At 39.3% G+C, this 19,577-nt stretch overlaps 1 protein-coding gene across 1 annotated transcript; it reads right to left on the minus strand.

The window, feature by feature from the left end:
• Window positions 1-860: 860 nt before the first annotated feature.
• Window positions 861-16,625, minus strand: SLC27A2 (solute carrier family 27 member 2). The gene is given in 12 exon segments (XM_075431300.1): window positions 861-995; window positions 2,123-2,253; window positions 4,807-4,904; window positions 5,520-5,637; window positions 5,640-5,711; window positions 7,247-7,337; window positions 7,688-7,879; window positions 11,551-11,684; window positions 12,215-12,364; window positions 13,628-13,668; window positions 13,670-13,835; window positions 16,517-16,625. Coding segments are annotated over 12 exon segments (1,437 nt in total).
• Window positions 16,626-19,577: the final 2,952 nt, after the last annotated feature.

Here is a 19,577-nt window from a genome sequence, read left to right on the forward strand (position 1 = left end):
AAGCAAGGGGTCTGGTTAAGCAGAACAATTTCCATGCCTTTATACAACATCAGCTAAACTCACAGTGGGGTATATTGAGGCATGTGTCACAAGGAGCAGTAAAATTTCGCCTGATAGCCCTTAGTGAGAGCAGATTTGATTTATTCCATTCTGTAATATTTGCCCTTGTTTCAATCCTAGGGAAATCTAAGCCACACTTAATCATGAAGTATCGGACCTGCCATTACTCTATTTGCACCTGAAGGAAAATACATCTTAATTTCTTATAAATTGTTCTCATTCTGTATATGTATCATTTGGTGCAGAAAAAGTAAGAGGGCACCTCTGCTGCAATGGATAAAAGTTATTGTAAGCATCCAGTACAGACTTTCTTTTTTTTTTTAGTTAATTCGAGACAACTGTAAGCTTCATTAATGGTCTTTTTTAGTGAGTCTTGTGTTTTGATGTAGGGATGTAATTTTTGCTAATGCAGTGGATCACCTTTTAATATGAATAGAAATGTATTTGCATAAAGATGTCTTATATTGTACGCGCTTTCAGATGCTTAGGTGCACAATATTGACATTCACAGCATTAACAATACATCCATACACAGTAGGAAGGTACGTGAGATTCAAAGTACGAAGGAGAGGAGAAGCCAGGCTAAGGTACCAATAGAGCTGGAGAAGTTCTGCTTTATTAAAACAATCTTACATTCACAATTTATTTCAGATACTGATATTTGCTAATATTAATGAATAAGATTTCCTGGCAAGGTTAGAATAACAGATACTTTAAAAACTGAATATTATAAAACACGTATTTTTTTTTTTACATGCTCACAACTTGAAGTCATGTTTTTTTACTGAGTTATAAGTGTCCTAGGTCATTTGTACATACAGGTTTTCTTTGTCATTCAGGAAATACAGGCGATCTTTGATGACTGCTGGATTGAAACCCTTTTCCACTAGTTGTACTTTACGGTATTTAAAAGTTGCTGTAAGTTCAATGGCACTCTACAAAACAAAATTACATCTCTGTGAATCAATGTCAGCATGTAATTGTGGGAATTAAGATTAGATTTCCTAAATTCAAAGGGAATTATGTTTAAAAATAACCCCATACAGCACAGAAGTTGAAGCGTTACTAACAGAGGTCTAAACTATCTGCATTCATCAGACTGTGGACTGTGGAATGCGTTGGCCAGTAATTACTCTGAATGTAAGAAGTGCTGGGGCCACAGGAACATTACTGAAAGGCTTACTTTACTATTCTATTTAAATAAGGCAGGAAAACATTAGTTTCCAGCTTTTAGTTAGAGAGAATCAAGGGTTTCAGCCAGAAACATATTTAATTATGTTCTCTGATCAAAAAACAGCAGAAATTTTCTCTGAAAAGAAGAGCAAAGAAAATGCCAGTTGGAGACTGGGCAAGACTCACTGTACTTTACATGGGATGGTAAGACAAACCACTGCCTTGACTGGTCAACTGTTTTGTTTGTAAAACTCAAAAGGTTAAAGATTGATTAAATAATTAGACATGCTAGTATCTCTGTGTTAGTCCTCCTGAGTCACCTCAGGGAATACACAACCTTTCTCAAAGGAGCAATGTTTAAATAGCTAACTTGAGAAGTACAGTGAGAGTGACATTCTTGCAATGTTTTCCTAATTGAAGTTAAATTTCAGTTTAGAATTTGGCTATTTATTCACTGGTCGGATAAAAATCTAAGGCCTCTCTTGCAAAAGACAGCCCTCTTGCAAGCTTTCATTTGTGTGGATCTTTCTTTCGCACAGCACAGCCCGTAGACAGAGCGGCACTAAACTGAGAATGCAGCTGTGTCACTGTGCTGAAAGAATCCAACAGGAAATGTATTTTCCACCAAGAGATCTTCCTGGCTTTATATGTCAAAATGTGCCAGGTATCCTGTTGCTCATGCAACTTGTTTGTTTTTTTTTTTCCAGGCTGAACTGAAACGTCTGGGTACAGTTCTGCTTTCCTATTTGTAATGACGAGAGCAAGTGAGAGACAGAAGAAGCCTTTTGGAGAATTGCTAATATAACTAGTAAGTCCATAGTCCTCATAGAAAAGTGAGAAAACACAATCCAGACGGACACACAAAAGCTGCTTAGGAACACTGGTTTACCTTAATCCTTATAAGACGAGGTCTTGTGTAGTTTGGAAGGTGAGTGTTAACGTGTCTGTAAGTACTTTCTCCATTAAATTCCCAGTTTTCCTTTAGTCAAATACATGCCATTCCTGTTCTCCCTTCATAACCTGAAGGAATGACAGCAAATAACTGTAGTTCATATCTAACTTTGAACTTCAGGCTAACCTTTTTTTTCCCCCCTCGTATAAGTGAGCCCTTCCTTCTAAGCCACCTTAGAAAACATACTAACAGATTTTCCTTTAGATATCTAAGTGATCAGTCTTTCTTAAGGCTTCAGCTTGCTAGATCACAAACTCTTGAAAGCCTAGCATCAGAATTCTAGATGGCAGACATTTTGAAAGTCATCCTTCTTTGACAAGTCTTTGGAAGGACTTCGGAAAACCAGATCTCAGTACTCTGAGGCAGAAGTCTGCCTGCAGCAGCATTTAACTGTGTGGGTTAATTTCCTTTACAATAAATCATGGTAAATCTGCTTGTACTTACTGTGCTGACAAGCTCATCTATGCAGACAGAGAGCAGAAAGGAGTAAGACCCAGTTTACCGTTTTTTATTACCATCTGAATGATTAAGTGCTGCAAAAATCCAAGTACTTCAGATTTTTTACTTGATTTACATACCAAGAGGGCTTCTTCCCTCCCCTTTTGGTGGCTGAGGGATGGGACGCCATTTAAACACAAACCTTTTGGTGTTCCTTCTGTTTTCTGGGATTACAGGTAACACAAGAAGAAATAGGTAATATTCTGATAGGAAGTTTTAAATTAGAACCATCTGAATGCTTTCACAGAACTGTGTACAGGAGGAAGTGAAAATGGAAAGCAGCATCTAACGCTTAAAGAAAAGTAGAGCACAAGCATATGCTAATTTAAGATTAATTGTTCTTTATTTTCTTTTGAGTCTTGTTTCTGTTTGCCTTTATCACTATGTACTGATGACACCCGGCATTACAATTTTTTAATTCAAGATGTAGAGTGTTGAATTAATGAGTTTGCAGGTGATGTATGCTATCACTCCCTGGGTGCATTACAGAAGTATGCATATTTCTGTGCCATGTAACACAGGAGGAAAAAAAAATATGCAGTCCACCCAGTTCTTATACAAACGTAAGGTGAGAACCGGTTTGAACAGTATTTTTTCTTCCGTAAAGTTGATCTATAATTAGGTACTAACACCTCTTCTGTGTGGTTTTACAGGAGCATTGAGAATAAGAGCCTATCTTCCTCATCTCCTAGAGTGTAATCCGAGAAATACATAAAGAACTCTAGACCATTTATGTTGTTACCCTTTTGAAATGTGTCCTAGGGCAGCCGTATGTTTATCCCTACCACAAAGCAACTGAAAACCAGAGTGATGTAAAGAGAGAGGCTTTAATTTGACATCAACATGTGTAGCAGAGACATACATGATTAATAAAACATTTATTTATTTGAATTAAATTCACTATTCTGATAGATCATCTTGGTTTATAAACAGCCTTGTTATTTTAGCCTCAGAAACACTGGGCATTTGTAGTCTTGTGTCTTCCACTTTTAGTAGAGGAAACAGCGAGTGGATCATCACATTAACAGAATCTCTCACATGCTGAATGGTGGAAGGAAGTGGTGGATGTAGGAAGATCAGCGTCTCTAACATTCCTTTCAATTCCAGAATACTAAATTGTCACTGATGTGACCCATGTTATGATACACCGTAGTCTGGAAGCCTTTCTGCAAAAGTGTGATTGTGATACTTGTTAATTTAATTATGTACACATCTGTTATACCTGTTAACTTACCTGTTAAGTTAGTTAACCGGGGCTCCAAAATTCCTCCTCCTCCTTAGACTAAGGGCATGCAAAGTATTATGCCACCTAGTCCAAACCACTTGTACAATGCGATACTCAGGATTTCAATCAAATCTAACCTTGTTGGTTTGATTTCAGATCCCTACATTACACTCTAAGAATGGGCTCCGTTTTTAACCATATATCACAACCTAGCTAGATGGGAATCCTGTGGATCTTGGGTAAGTGAGAAACGTGGACAGGAAGGTATCTCCAAAATACAGGAGACAATGTAGACTAAAGCTATCTGTTCCCTCTGTTGTCTTCCAATATATCTGAGAATCTGCCTTAAGCAGTAGTGCCCTCAAATTAAAAATAAAAAAAAGAAAGAAAAAAAGCTGCCCTAAGCATTAAAGAGTTAATAAAAGTTCAAAGATTTCACAGATTTTTGAGGATCAGAGAAAAGGCAGTGAACACATCAGAACTTCTTGCATTCCTTCAGATTGTTAAAGAAAGGTGAAAAAGGGAAGTATCAATTTCTTAAGTCACGATCTTGTTCTTCTAGAAATTCAAGTCTGTTTTGTTTGTCCCACTCTACAGTAATTGCAGAGCTATATTCCTGTAAAAGATACAAGGTTTATATCCAAGATGCTTAATCTCAAATGTTCTTCCATGCTCCTGTTAGTATTCTTGTCACGTCATACTATATTAATATAAGCTTTGGCTATGTTTTTTTAGCTAATTAATATTGTGTACATTTAAATGATGGAATGTATCGAATGTAGCTTACAAAGAACAAGCTGGAGTAGGACTACCTATACTCTGCAGTTCAGTATATTGATATTTTGTTTACGTATTAAAAAATTATTCTGCTGAAATAGTTCAAGCATTTCACTCATACCTGGAACAGATACTCCATATACAATGACTTCTTGAATGCCGTCAATCAGTCCTAAAACATCTGCAACTTCTGTTGTAGAAACATTTTCCCCTTTCCACCTGGAAAATAAGCAGTCAATAGTCATGATTTCTATGTGTATTACATATGGTGATCTCCAGTGGTCTAATGTCTGACCTTGCAATGGGCTGAGCACTGAGCTTGAGGTCAGAAAGGACTTTTGCACTAGAACAAGGAACTTGTTATCAAAAGTAGAGAAAAACATGCTGCAAAATTCAACAACACATCCCAGATTATTCAAATCTCAGAAGAATTTAACACATTTTTAATCGTGCTTAAAAGGGCTCTAAACAAACAAAACCTCAAAATATTACTTACCTTAGATTCCATCCTAGGGTCTACGCTTTCAGAGGTTTAAAATCATACCAAATGTGAAACCACAATGTTTTTGTCCTATGAATGTGACTGGTTTCTGACTGTTCAAAATAGCACTCATTCATCACCCTGAACTGAACCTCTTATAGGCTCTGTATGTAACTATCAACAACTGATAAATTACAACAGTGGAGGTGATTGGAGTCCCCTCTTTTTCTGACTGAAGTCAGAGAAATTCCTCTTTGTCAGTCAGTAGGAAATACTGGGTATGAATTCAGACTTCAGAATGAGTCAGAATTTACTCTTGTGACAAGTATTTAAATTTAAATAAATAAACTAACTGGAATGTGTCTCCAGTTCGATCATGGAAATAAATGAAGTTATCATTGTCGATCACTAAAAGATCACCGCTATTAAAATATATACCTTTCTGGAAGATATCTCTTAATTGCTTCTTCTCTGCTGTTTCTCTCCTGCATAGGCACTAAATGGTGCATATTGGGTGATTTTGCATATCAGTTGTCCAGGTTTACCTATGAAGAAAAACATTTGTTTAAAAAGCACAGTGTAAATTGCCAGAAAATTTATTTTCATTACATCAGTGAAGTTTGCAGACGTTATAGAGTTATTTGAGAATTTTTTCACAATGATATTCTTTTAAAACCAGTTGTGGAGGTACAGACTGAGTTTCACCTTGTCCTCTCAATCCACTAGCCCTCAAAAATGCCAGTGGATACTACAATTTATCACCTGCTTGTATTAATGCAGCAGAACAGAATCTCTGAGGTCCTGTATGGCAAGTGGAAAACAGTTACCTAGTTCCTCTAGACAGCTTCATAAACCTCAGTTCAAAACATCTGACTCAACAGGAGCTGTGTCTACAAAGGAACCTTACACATGGCGTCAGGCATGTCTTTGGAAGGGGACCACGGGTACAGGCTACTTCCATGTAACTCATTTGGCATGGTGCAGCCTTCTCCCTCAACCAAAAGATTCAGCTGGATTTAGGAACCAAATATTGAGGTTCGGCTTGCTTACTTTGAATGCAAAATAGACCTAAAGGCTGCTTAGTATGTTCTTTAGTCTTTCATGTGCTAGAGCTGGGCTAGTTTGTTAAGGGAGCAGGAACACCTATATGATTAGGTAGACTGAAACTCAAACCCATGTTATGTAGAGCTTTGCATGGATGTTACACACTGGGGTGAATTTTATCTCTATACAAAATAAATTACAGTCTGTCCCCATCAAGCCTGGGATTTTACATTTTTTCATGGATTTCTCTCTTACATTGCAGATATTTTCCAACTTAAACATTGGGTGCATTTATATAAATATGGAGTATATGTGTGCACTTCCCTCCTCATCCCAACTGGAGACTGTGTAGAGAGAGTCAGCATAGGAGAGTATACCTATGGGGTGGATACTCTTAACATGACTGGCATATTCCTCAGCAAGGAGAATTTAACTCCGTTGGTAACCTGTCCACCTGTTCCCTTATGTGCATAAGGGCCTTCTGTCCTCACTCACAGTAATGACTACACAAGTAACAGAATGCAAAATCAAAAAGTATCACAAATATCTGATTTAAACACAGGTTTGCCTGTGCCAACATATAAACCCCTCCTATGAAAAATGATATTAAGAAATATTATAAAAAAAGTATTTTCACGTGTGCTTTCTCTATTGCCAATGGCAAAAAGTTTCAGCCACTGCTGGAAGTGAGAACTGCTTTCTATTTTGCAAATGTTTATTTAGCGGCATGTTAAGTACAAAGTCTGAGAAGAATTAAATAGATCCTGCTGAAAGTCAAGATCTCTACTCAAAAATGTTAGCGTGTCCATTATTAAAACTAGACAAGTTATTAGATGCTGCATTCCCTACTGTACTTTACCTTTCTATTAAGCTGTATTACAATACTTTGTGATTTGTTACGTATTTTCTAACTTGTATTTAAAAATCTGGCTTACTCAAAGGCAATTCTTAGCATCATTCCAGACAGCAGCGATGCAAAGAGATGTAATTTTTAAAAGTAAATACCTTTCTGAAAATTTTCTAAGGGAGTTTTTACCTTTGGGAACTCTTATGCAGTATCCATTTTCATCTCGGACAGGTTCATCTTTTTCTACATCATATTTAATCAGTTCATAGCGTAAGATTTTCTAGTGAAAATCTGCAAAATGTATACACACATGAATATTCAATCTTTGAAAAATATTTTCAGAGTTATACTACATAGTCAGCTTTCTCTTTAACAGGAGCCAAATTCATCCTGCTTCAACTGGATGTGCTGAGTCTAAATGTCCTTTTGCCTGAGCTAGCGAGAGATATCTGTGATATACAGCATGGGCTGCTGTCGACTGTACTTGAGAAGAACCTTCTCTCTGAACAAATTCACAGCTGGGCCCCGTGTTCTTCCCAGCTTGTCATACAAGTGGCTTGGTGTATGCCTTTGGCAGTATACCAAACTTCACCGAGAAGGACAAAATGCCAGGTTTTGTGTTATTCTTACCTTCTGCAGGCAGTTTACTCTTCCCACTGCACCAGTTTTTGCAGTGTAATTAAAAGAAATGTTTCCTTCAGTTGATGCATAAATCTCCAAAATACGAATATTTCCAAACCTTTGGATGAATTCCCTCCAAACATCAGCCCTTAGTCTGTTTCCTATGGCAAGTCTGACTTTGTGATCCTGATCATTGTTTCTCTAGAAACAAGTAGGAGTCATGAATTCACATTTCTGCTGAGTGAAAGCTTCTACTTCTGGAAAACTCTGAAGGAAACTTTAGTCTAGAAGTATTGAGTATATTCTGAAGCAAAATGCGTGCAGACATCATTACAGTTAAGCTCATGATTTTGATGTGAAAAAGGAAAATATATTACTGAGCAAGTCAGGCTATATATCTAACTGTAGTTAGCAGTTAACTTGATTTGGATGAAGACAGGAACAAGTAATTCTACGCAGAAAGCCAGAATGCAACTCAGGCACCGTGTTAAACTGTTTTGTCTGTAAGCCTTGTGGTGACTATCTGCAAAAGAATATAATTTACCCTGAATTCATCAAAATGCAGGATTTAAAATGGTGTTTGGGTGGAAATTCCTTTTGCCATTGTAAGTCTAGGGTTGAGCCTGCTAAAAATTCTATTGCATTACATATCACTTTTAGTAGTGCTATTAGGTCTTTCTGTTTACACAGTAAAGTAATAAACTTATAGTGAAGACTGCAGTCCATTTATGCCTTCTCTTAGATGTTTGTGTTTGTCCTCAAGAATAGGAAGTACTGAACTGGATCAGACACTTGTAATTCATAAACATGTCTAACGTGCTAATGAGTAACAATAGCCTGAGAGAAATTTAGCAAAATAAGGAAAGGCTTTTTTGTCCCACTTCCTGCTGTTGTCTCTAACTTTTTCTTTTATTACATAATTGAATAGCATTTTAAAGCACAAAGAGTCTTTTAAAATATATATTGGCTTCTTAACTTGAAATACTTTGTTGAAAGAATTAGACTATTCTATCAGCAACAGACTGGAATAAGTATGTTGGCTCTATGTCTTTCAGGAGAGCAATGCAATAGATGGTAGAAGATAGGCAAGGAGCACACGAATTGCAAAATGCTCTTTCAAGGAGTGATTTAAGAGAGAAACCTGGCCATTAAGACGTGCGTATTGGTCTTCTAGTGTCATATTCCCAAAACAGACCAAAAAAATACCACAGTACAATGGCTACAATTTTTAAATACTGTAAAACTTTAATTTTATTTTGGTCTTCAGTCACATTAGTTCTGGATTATTATTGCTTTTCTGCAGAATAGCCTAGAAATGGATGTTTAAATTTAATATAAAGAAGAAATACCTTAATATATAGTCCTCTGTAATATTGAGATCTGCCATTAACGTGTTAGCGTAGAAACAAGCTTAAAATAGAAGAATGAAATCCACTGAAATTCTGCATAGTGTCTAAATGACTTGCTGCTCACCTTTTATAAAATCTTTGCTTGTTGTAGATGATGCTCTACAACACCATACACAATACCTTAGTCTCTCATGAGAGAGCCTCCAGTTGATTGGGCATTTATACATCTGAGCTTAAACATTTTTAAATGATTCCCTGGGGACAGGATGCTGCTTGGCTCCATTGTCCCTCATCTTTTGTTGTTCTGAAGTCAGTATTTTCAATCGTTCTTCCCCATTTGCTTAGGCAGACAAAGAAAATTTGTTATTTAGCTATTAATTAGTCACAGTTAATGAAAGGAGGAAGAAAGGACTTAATGATTCACCCTTAAGGTGACTTCTATAATACCTGGACTCTTCATTTGTTCTGAAATGACTGCGTAAGTTAGCTGGAAATACAATCCGAAAGAAAACTGTGACACATATTGAGTTGTTTTCTTCTGTGGATATGTAAAGGAAAGAAATGATAGCATAGACAAAAGTTATGAGCACAATAGGGAAGTTCAGTAATGAAATGGTATTAGCTAAGACAGATGACACCCTACATCAGTGTGGATCTTGCTTGTAAGTGAGAGTTTCTCACGGGAAAGACTCTCTGTTACATCTACAATAACAGACCAAGCCCTCCTGGCACCACGACAGTTTAAGTAATCGTATCCTTTTGGTCAAGTTCTTGCATTCTTAAAACGTTCATCCCAACTTTCTGGGAGACTTGTGCACTCAAAGTAGCATGCATATGTGTACGTGGACTTGGATATTAAGCTGAAAAACTCTGCTTATGTCGAAGTGTTTTCTCTGTTGGTGTTGAGTTCTACGCACTGAGTAAACAAAAATCCTGATACTAATTAATTAAAGCTAAGCTGTTGGTATCTGTCTTAAAATTTGATCTAGCAGCCACCAATAATGAGTAATCTGTAAGAAAGCCTCAAGTGTCACTCTAGCTGTATCATTCAGTGGACTTCAGCTTCAGCCATTCATGTTGCGCGGTTTTTGTTACAAATCTGTTGGCTTTGATTAACAGGTCACTTTAATGGTTAAGCTAAATGTCTCTATGTGGCTAACATAACCAAACTCACCCCGTTTGGGAACTAATTTATACTTAGCTGGCAACCCTATGCATCTTTGAGATACTGGCTGAATTCAGGAATTTACAGAGTATGCCCTGTCACTCAGTCATATTTGCGTATGCATGCTATCAAGAAACACAACTATATTAAAAATGAGTACATTAGCTCATTCTTTGAGCTTATTTTCCTAAAAAACATTCTGTATGAAAGGAGATAATCTAGTTTTTTTCACTTTTCCCCCTATTTTTTTTATACCAGTTGAGTATTGGCTAATTATGAGTGCTTTGCTAATTGGGATTTTCCATGAACTGCAGGACTGTTGTGTAACTTATTACCACCCTTAATCATATATTTCAAGTGCTCAGTTTCTTTAACTCATTTTAAATCTCCTCCACACACACATTTTGATGAAGACTACTGGCCTAATCCAGAGGCCTAGTTTTCTGATTATTACAAAATTTTATTTTATTAACGGCTCATTTTGGGCTAAGAACTCCTGAAGAAATAATACAAAGCATAGCAGAATCTTGCTTAGGTACCTAATTCCTGAGAAATTCCACTGATTTTCAGTGAAGTTCTTTCATATCTTTGTAACTGACATCAGAATGACATCTCTCTACATTTGATATTTTGCACACATACCTAAATTACAAAGAAACTGTGGACCTGATTGTCTGTTCTGGCTCATGGTTATCAAATGGTGCTAGGGAGACTGACTGATTCCACCTTTGTTCTTTAACTAAATTCCAATTGCTGGTCACTAGGCCTAGCTGTGTGAAAGTCATTTTATGCAAACATACTTTTGAAATTAAGGATTAACAAATATGATTGCAGGAATCTCAGCAGGGAAGTGCTTATGAAGAGGTACCCTCTGAGGACAGTACATTAAGCGTATCTTCAGAGGGGGCAATCTTTAAAGAATCACATGAACACTTTCACCTGGGAATCACCCAACTATCTTGGATTAGGACATCTTAACTATAAAACCCACAAAACTCACATTGCCCAAATACGAAATGGCACAGCTTCACTGGTTCCTAGAGAACGCCTCATTTTTACTTTGCAGCTGGAGTGCTCATATAAGGTAAGTGTTTTCTCTGTCCATTTTAACAGAATGTCAATTAATGGATTGCCATTGTTCCACTATTCAAAAAAATTATTAATTCAAGCCAAAAGCTCCCTTTTTTTTTTTTCCTTGAAAAATGTTCATGTTAGTATTCAATGAGATTACAGACCTCATTAGGGAAGGTTTTTGTTGGATTTTTTTCCCGCCTCCCCTTATGGTTGGATTTTAAGCATAATATAACCAATATTCCCCGTAATTTAGTTAGTCAAAAAAGAAAGGCAGTTAATGTTACCTGTGGCACACTGCATAGATACCGAAGCACTTCCCCAATATACTGTATCCCTGTTACATTATATTTCCTGCAATCATCCCAGAACTGGCTTGCTGAAAATTTGGCACGTAAAACAATAGTTGCACTTGTGTAGAAAGAAGTAAAACAAGCAAGCGAAGGAACAACTCTTATTACATCATAAGACTGTGTAGAATTTCTTAGCACAACATTGTAGAAAACTTGTAGAATTAGGGTTATATAGCTTTTGGAAGTACTTTTTCTAAAACATACTGAAATACAATCCATGCTGAATAATCAGTTTAACCTCAATTTCTACTCACCAGGCAGTTACAGGCTATTATTGTAGATAAACTCTGTACTTATTTACCCTAGAACTGTGCAAAGAGCTGTCAGGTAGGGTAGGATATATTGTGTTTGTCCAGATGATGAAATAAAATTTGTACAGGGTAAAGATCTGTGCAAGTCATATATGAACACGGCAGAGAAATGAGACTGTGTGTTGACTTATGGAGTTTCTAGTAACAGAGACATGTATAACCAAGTATTTCAGCTCAAACTTTGGTAGCTAAGGAAAGGCTTACTGTGTCTGTGATCACATCTGTGCATGAATTCTGCACAGGAATGCATTCTTTCATACTAGTCAAGTGCACGGTACCTTTCATGATACATCCATGGACTCCAACGAGGAGGGCAGAACTATGATAGAGTGGTAGAGCAGTATACACAATGTCTTCTGAGGTAACACTGCCAGTATCAAACAAACCACAAGCTAGCATTATGTGTTCATGGTTAATCACTGCAGCCTTGGGAAGACCTGTTTAAATTCAAGCAAAAAGGTGTGTAACTTCACGTGAATAATAAACATAGTAAGACCAGTCGGTTTCAGAAGGGCTTAAGGAAAGATTTTCTCTCATTCACTGATGCAAGTGACATTTCCAGAGTTTGGGGAGGCATGCCGCTTCTGTCTCCGCAACACACTGGAGTTCAGCCTTGGTGAGGGTATGTCTTCCTACATGTAACTTTTAGGTGATTACCCTCTGTTAAGTGCCGAAATTCCAAATACTGTGGTACCTAGGCGTAACAAGTACCTAGAGAATGAGGAAATGAGATTTGAAGAATCTAGCATGCTGTGCAAAGCGAATGGAAATGCTAAACCAGAGGTTAATCTCAGATCTTGCATCTCTCCTGGAATTAGGTATCTCCTCGCAGCTCTGAATCATCCTAGATGAAAATGGAATTCATACTAGAAAATCTCTTCTTGGTTTCCCCTCAGTTGAACTGATTCCTTGCTGAAGCAGATGCTAGAAGACAAAATGATGGCAGTGCTTGCCTACTCTGTAAGAACAGAGATGTTGGAGCCCTTAACAAGGATGAAAGGCACCTGAGTTATTTGCCTTCTGCAGTCCAAATAAGATTCAAATTTGCACTTCCTCCCTTCCAGCGGAGTTCCTGCCCTAAGAGGGTGAAAGAATGAGCTAGCCTGGAGGCATGCCCTCCTCTTCCTAATGAAGCTGTAGGTATGAGTGCCTTCAGGCACTGTCTTCATCTTCATCCTTGTCACCCAGTTTCTGCTGTGGTTAATTGCTCTTCACACTAGATTTCTTTATGCAGGGCCAGCTGCAGCTCCTATACCAGCTGCAGTTTTGCACAGTGGCCATGAGTAGCTGTATTTTGTGCTGCCCTCCCTATATTTAGTACTCTGACACCCAAAAACTTAATGGCCAGCATTTAGAGTTCATGATCCAAAGATACTGAGTGTAAGGTGGGTGCTAAGATACATACCTAGGCCAGCAGCATCTCAAGGAGTAAGAGATAGCAGATGTCTAGTGACCTTACTGGCATAAAACTTGTTTAATTGGCTTTTACTTCAGTTTCTCCCCCCAGATTTAATGCTTAAAGTCAGTTTACATTCTGCGTGTTTGGTTTTAGATACAGATAGCAAATTTTCTGTTTCTTGAGGGGGAATGAATGAGAGTAGGAATTAATGTGAGGTAACAGATCCTCTTTCCTTATTAAAAAACCACAATGTCATGAGGAATATGTGGCCTTCCATACAGTTTTTGTGAATTTACGTTACTTGTAGTACCAGAAGTATAAATGCACAAGGCAAGAGTTTTACGTTACATCTGATCTGCAAGACAATGGAATAGGCTCATCTGAAGCAGCATCTACTTTATCAAGAAAGCTCTCAACTCCTTCTGTAGCAGATGTCTTGCTTAAGTAATAAAATTTAACATTTTCTTTCTTCAAGAATGGCAGTATTTCCTCAACGGATTCCCTCAGTTCTTAAAGAGGAAAGAAAAAAGCATTATAAGAAAATTCTGTATTATTCTGTGACCTATACTATCAGTGCATCAACTTTGGCTCAGCAGCTTTCATGTTTAGCTGCTGTTTGAGAAACTTACGTGCAAGTCACTTCAGAATCCAGCAAAAAGGACTGAAGAGGAACTGTGTCTCCCCACAGATTTGGGAGTGGTTTGATTTGATCCAATTTTCTGGAGCAGGAGCAGAATTGCTGAGACAGTTAAATTTCAGAGGCAATATTTACTGATACTTAACCTAGCAATCTCAACTAGAAGTCAACTGTTTTAACAGTAATTATGTCAGCATTACTAGGCGTTTGGGTAGCCTCCAAATTTGAAACAAACTGCTCTTCTTCAGTTGCTGTTATTTTCTCTAACATTTACCAAGCCCTAGCTACCTGTGTCTGTTCTATAGTACTTTTGATTTAGCACTAAGTTTTGTTTTGCTGTCTAAAACCATGCAAGTCAAAACACTGTTAAGAATTATTCGGTGCCGCACACTGGGACAATCTTGTTTTTCTTTGGTAACCCCAAGGGGTGAAGGCGTGTTAGTCCACTGCTAGATATAGTTTTGTTTGTTCAAGTATTTCTCATTACCATAGCAGTTTTAATAGGCAATTAACTGCTAATTCATATGTTGTTTGAGGTTAATATATCATGAAATGTGTCACATATGATGTGGCGTGACTTCGAAGTGGCTGGTGCTTTTCTGTTTTTTAAGTTATTGTTGTGAGGAAATGACTAATCCAGGCAGCCTGTTTGGTGCTTGACTAATGTTGTGAGCTGCCATATGCATGTTGGTGTTTTTGCTCGAACAGCTGTCCCTTTGGCTATAAACTGCAGTATGCTGCAGTATTTTTGCTGAACCAAGTATCAATTTAAATACTGTTAGCCTAGGGACAAGGAGTGCTTTTTTTATTGGCTTAGTTGTTTGCTGGGTTTTATAGTTCAGTAAACCGTGTTTAATACCGTACGTTCCCTTTTTTGTCCAGTTCGGTACGCTAAATGCTGATTTTCTGGAGAGAGCTGATGCAGCTTTCTGTGACAGGTTGGCTCTTGTTTAGTGTTAGAAGAGGCATGTGTGCTCGAGCCTGTGCCAGGAACTGGTCGAGGGCTTGGCCCACCGTGGGCAGTCAGCATTGTGGCCCCGTGCTGGATGTTGCCCATGGGTTCAGCTCCACAGAATTCTCTTCCCAACGTTTGGCACTGCCCAAGCACCCCTTCAGGCCCTGCGCAGTCATAGTCTGCGTGGTGAAAAGACGTTGCTCGCAGCTGCTCGCTGTGGTTTCAGTGGGTGCTCCATTAATGAGTTGATGACTTCCCATGTATGCTTTGTTTCCATAGTCTCCTCATTTCTAGCTTTCAGTCTCCTAATGTTCTGTTGAAAAACAGATACCTTCCTGCTATAGCCCCATGATAGCCGACATTCATGAAATCTTTCTTTTTTCTGCATCAATGTCATCCACGAGGGATGGACTGAATTTAAAGGTGCCTGCAGAGATCACAAGGGACTGTATTTCTTGTTATGTAGGAGTGATTTTTTCCGACATTATGAGGCTATAATTTAAACTTATATAATTAACGTATATAATAAACTTATATCAATTTAACTTGTATAATGAATGCCGAAGTATTTTGAAATGGAGGCTCCAAAACTAACTATTCAAAATCAAGTAATATTTTTAGCAAAATATTACTAACTTTTCAATTTTTTCCTGTCACAACTTGAGTGTGAGCTGAGTCTTCAGTTCCAGCCCCTGTGAATGATGCGCAGGCATACTGGGAGGGTTAGTTATTTAATATATGCAGGGCACAATGAGCTCTGATTATGTGGTGCTGATTATTTGCTTGCTCCTGCCACTGTGGCAAGCAGTGTATAGGTTCTCCCCGACTTCAGCTATGAAATCCTAATTGCTCAACACTTGCTGATACTCAGCTTTAGACATTAGAATCTGTTTTACTAACAGAAAATGTAGTTCATGAAATTTATTCACTGCTCTCCTCTTTTCTCGGTCACTGTGCTCTACTCTCATATGCTTTTTTTCCTGCTTACCTCCATTTTCAGTTCTTTGTAGGGGGCTTGTTGCTACAGTGCTTATTTGCACTATCTACAGAGCAGGAAAGGAAGGAAGAAGTAAAGAAAAGCTGAACTTTATAGGAGGTTATAAAGCGCCTTAGACTTGGGCAAGAGACTTCCACTCCGCAAGTTCGGACACTGGAGGCTTTGCAGGGCTTGCCGGCAGGCAGGGATACCTTCCTCTGATCCACGAGATGTCACCAGAGGGTAACCAGTAACTGGAAGTTTTTCTCAAATTGGGTTTCAAGCTCACTGTACTGTTGGTTAAGGGGAAAGTCCGTGGTGAAGCCCAGCACTCCTTATACTGGCTAACTGTAGGATGCTCCAGGCTACAGCATCTTCTGTGCACACAGCCTCCTCTCTTTTCTCTTCCATTTTCTATTTTTTTTACGATTTGCTGGGAGACCTCACTGTAACGGTACAAGGCAGCATGCTCCATTCTAGCAAGCTCAAGCGACAATAGTCATACCATGAAACACCACTTGCCTGATTACTGAGGAATGGCAGAGAAATGGGATTCAGAGTGGATGACTTGTGGCTTCAGTAAACCTGTGTAACAGGCCAGCTGGGTTTGTTCTTTTCTTACCTGTTTCACCTGACCCTTCCCACTGAAAGCCCCAACTGGGTATTTTCAGGATTGCTAAGCTGACATCTTCAGTCTTCAGTTTCCAGTTGCAAATGCCCTTCTGTCCCATTTTCAAATTCACAGCTACTACAGTAGCTACAGTATTACCACAGTGTTTCTGTAAGGTTGCAATCAGATGAGACAGGCTGACCTGCTCTAATCCATTGGTGCTGCCAGAAGGGGTGATTCTGTTTCCCTCTCCTCCTTGTGTGGCCTCCTAGCTCCACTGCCTCCCTTGCTCCAGCTCTGGTGCTCTTGCGGCACTTCAGTGATGAATTCAGCTCAATAAGCCAGCAGAAAATGTGACTCACTGAGTAGAACTGGCTCATCAAGGGGTCACATGAGTACTGATATTAGGACCGATGCAAAGGAGGGAATGAGGAGATGATAAGCAACAGCTTGCTCTCCCTGCCGTACAAGCCACATCTCAAATTCTCCTTCTGTTCCCTTCCCACTTCGGAAGTCGTGCAAGATGTCTATTAACCAGGCAAAATAATTTTTGTAAGAGTGAGAACCAAGTTCATAGTCTATGGAGAGAGAAGTCACTGAACCTACTCATGGCAGAGTTCAAACTATTCCATTTTTGTCCTCCCTGCCTGGCAGAGGTTCAGGAGATGAAGGTCAGTGAAGTAAATGCTCTGGCACCACTTAAACTGTGCTAACATCAGCAGTTTATTGGTATTTTTCCAGATCTTTCCCCATTTCTGAGGGATGATGCTTACAAATTTGTAACGCATCAGGATTTCTAGTAGGTCAACTAGGTGAGCTGACTTGCTAGTCTAATCTGCAGCTGACTTGACACCTCTGTTCACTGAAATTGTTTGCAATCACCAACCTCCAAAAAAGTCTCCTTCAAAGTGAGTGAACCATTCCTGTGACCCTGGAATTTTCAAGAAAGTTTTGTTTAATGTATTACCCAGGTCCCTGCAAAGGCGAGAAATCTACATGTTACCGGGTGCCTTTACTTTGCTGCACACTGTCACAAGCTCTGTTCTGTTCCTTTATGTTAATGACACTGCTTTTAAAAGATAAAAAATCACAGAATCACAGGATGTTTGGGGTTGGAAGGGACCTCTGTGGGTCATCTAGTCCAACCCCCCTGCCGAAGCAGGGTCACCTACAGTAGGCTGCACAGGACCTTGTACAGGCAGGTCTTGAATATCTCCAGAGAAGGAGACTCCACAACCTTCCTGGGCAGCCTGTGCTCTGTCACCCTCAGAGGGAAGAAGTTCTTCCTCATGTTCAGACGGAACTTCCTGTGCCTCAGTTTGTGCCCGTTGCCCCTTGTCCTGTCGCTGGGCACTACTGAAAAGAGTTTGGCCCCATCTTCCTGACACCCACCCTTGAGATATTTATAAGCATTTATTAGGTCCCCTCTCAGCCTTCTCTTCTCCAGGCTGAACAAGCCCAGCTCCCTCAGCCTTCTCTCATAGGACAGATGCTCCAATACCCTCCTCATCCTCGTAGCCTTCCGCTGGACTCTCTCCAGTAGCTCCTCATCTTTCTTGAACTGGGGAGCCCAGAACTGGACACAGTACTCCAGATGGGGCCTCACTAGGGCAGAGTAGAGTGGAAGGAGAACCTCCCTCGACCTGCTGGCCACACTCCTCCTAATGCACCCCAGGATGCCACTGGCCTTCTTGGCAGCCAGGGCACACTGCTGGCTCATGGTCAACCTGTCGTCCACCAGCACACCCAGGTCCCTCTCCGCAGAGCTGCTCTCCAGCAGGTCTGCCCCAAGCCTGTACTGGTGCTACCTGGCTGTGAATAAACATGCCATGACTCATTAGACAAAACCATATCGATAGTCCAAATCTGTATGCTGCACATATAGATATCTAATAGTGTAGATATACAGGAGATCTGCTACACTCCACAGAAGATGAGGGATGTGTTAGTAGGGTGGCATGAAATGCCAATACTGTTACTATGTCTGCAATTAGTAGCTATGGATCTTAGCTACTCCAACCTGCGTATCACCACTTAGTAGTTTAGCCCACTGGTCAGAAGCATATATGGTATTTTGAGAGAGGACCATGTCTTCATAAGGCTCTAGTAGCTCTAGTTGGAACCATTTCGCTGCAAAGCAGAAGGCTTGCAGTGTACGTGTAGCACTGACAGCAGACTGTGAGTGTCTGTCTTCCCAGCAGCCTGCATGGAAAACTGGAGCATAAAGTGGAGGAAAGACAGGGAACCTTGCATCTGTTCTACCTAAATGTGTTGGATCTAAAACCTCTTAGTGAAACTTTTCCATTTCGAGAAATTGTCATTTTGCAATTAAGAACTTGTTTTGCTAGAAAGTTGCTCACCAAATCTCCTTACAATACTGTGTTAGTTTCTAGGCTATTGAAGTTACAAATCTTAAACTATTTTGTATTGAGTGGTGAGCTTAGACTTAGCTCTTTGCTCACTTATGACTAACTGAAGAAATTCTAGGTGAAGCTGTCTGAATCATAGTGAGACTCATCTTTCTGTTGCAAAGATGTTGGAAGCAACTGGTATGAAATTCTAGGAACAAAATTGTAATATTCTAATGCATACATTTGACATGTGAGAGATTCCTGGTGTTGGATGGTAAAGAAATTCTTGGCACTGAGCCCGTCCTCATCTTCCTTGGATGGACATGATTAGGATTCATCAGAACAGATGTACTCTTCAAGATTAGGGAAGGGAGCTGTCAAAGCTCCGGAATTCTCTCATCTAATACTGAAACTCCAAAGTGAGCCTTGCTTAATTCTCTTTCGTGGAGCTGAGAAAATGTTTCCATCCCATAAACAGATTTTGAATTCTCTTAGTTCATTACAGATACAGAGCCCAACTCATTCCAGAGCTATGTCAGCAGAATTTAGTTCAGAGAGGTTAGTACAGGTATCCTAGTCATCACAAGCAAGGAACTTGCTCTCTCCTCCCTGCTGAGGGCTTGTTATTTGTCAAGAACTGAATAGCCAAGGGGAGAAGAAAGGGTAAGGATTAAGCAAAAAGCTTAGCTGAGCCTTAACCTCAGGAGAATTTAAAATTACTC

The sequence above is a fragment of the Opisthocomus hoazin genome, chromosome 10, assembly GCF_030867145.1.
Source record: "Opisthocomus hoazin isolate bOpiHoa1 chromosome 10, bOpiHoa1.hap1, whole genome shotgun sequence".
NCBI lineage: Eukaryota > Metazoa > Chordata > Aves > Opisthocomiformes > Opisthocomidae > Opisthocomus > Opisthocomus hoazin.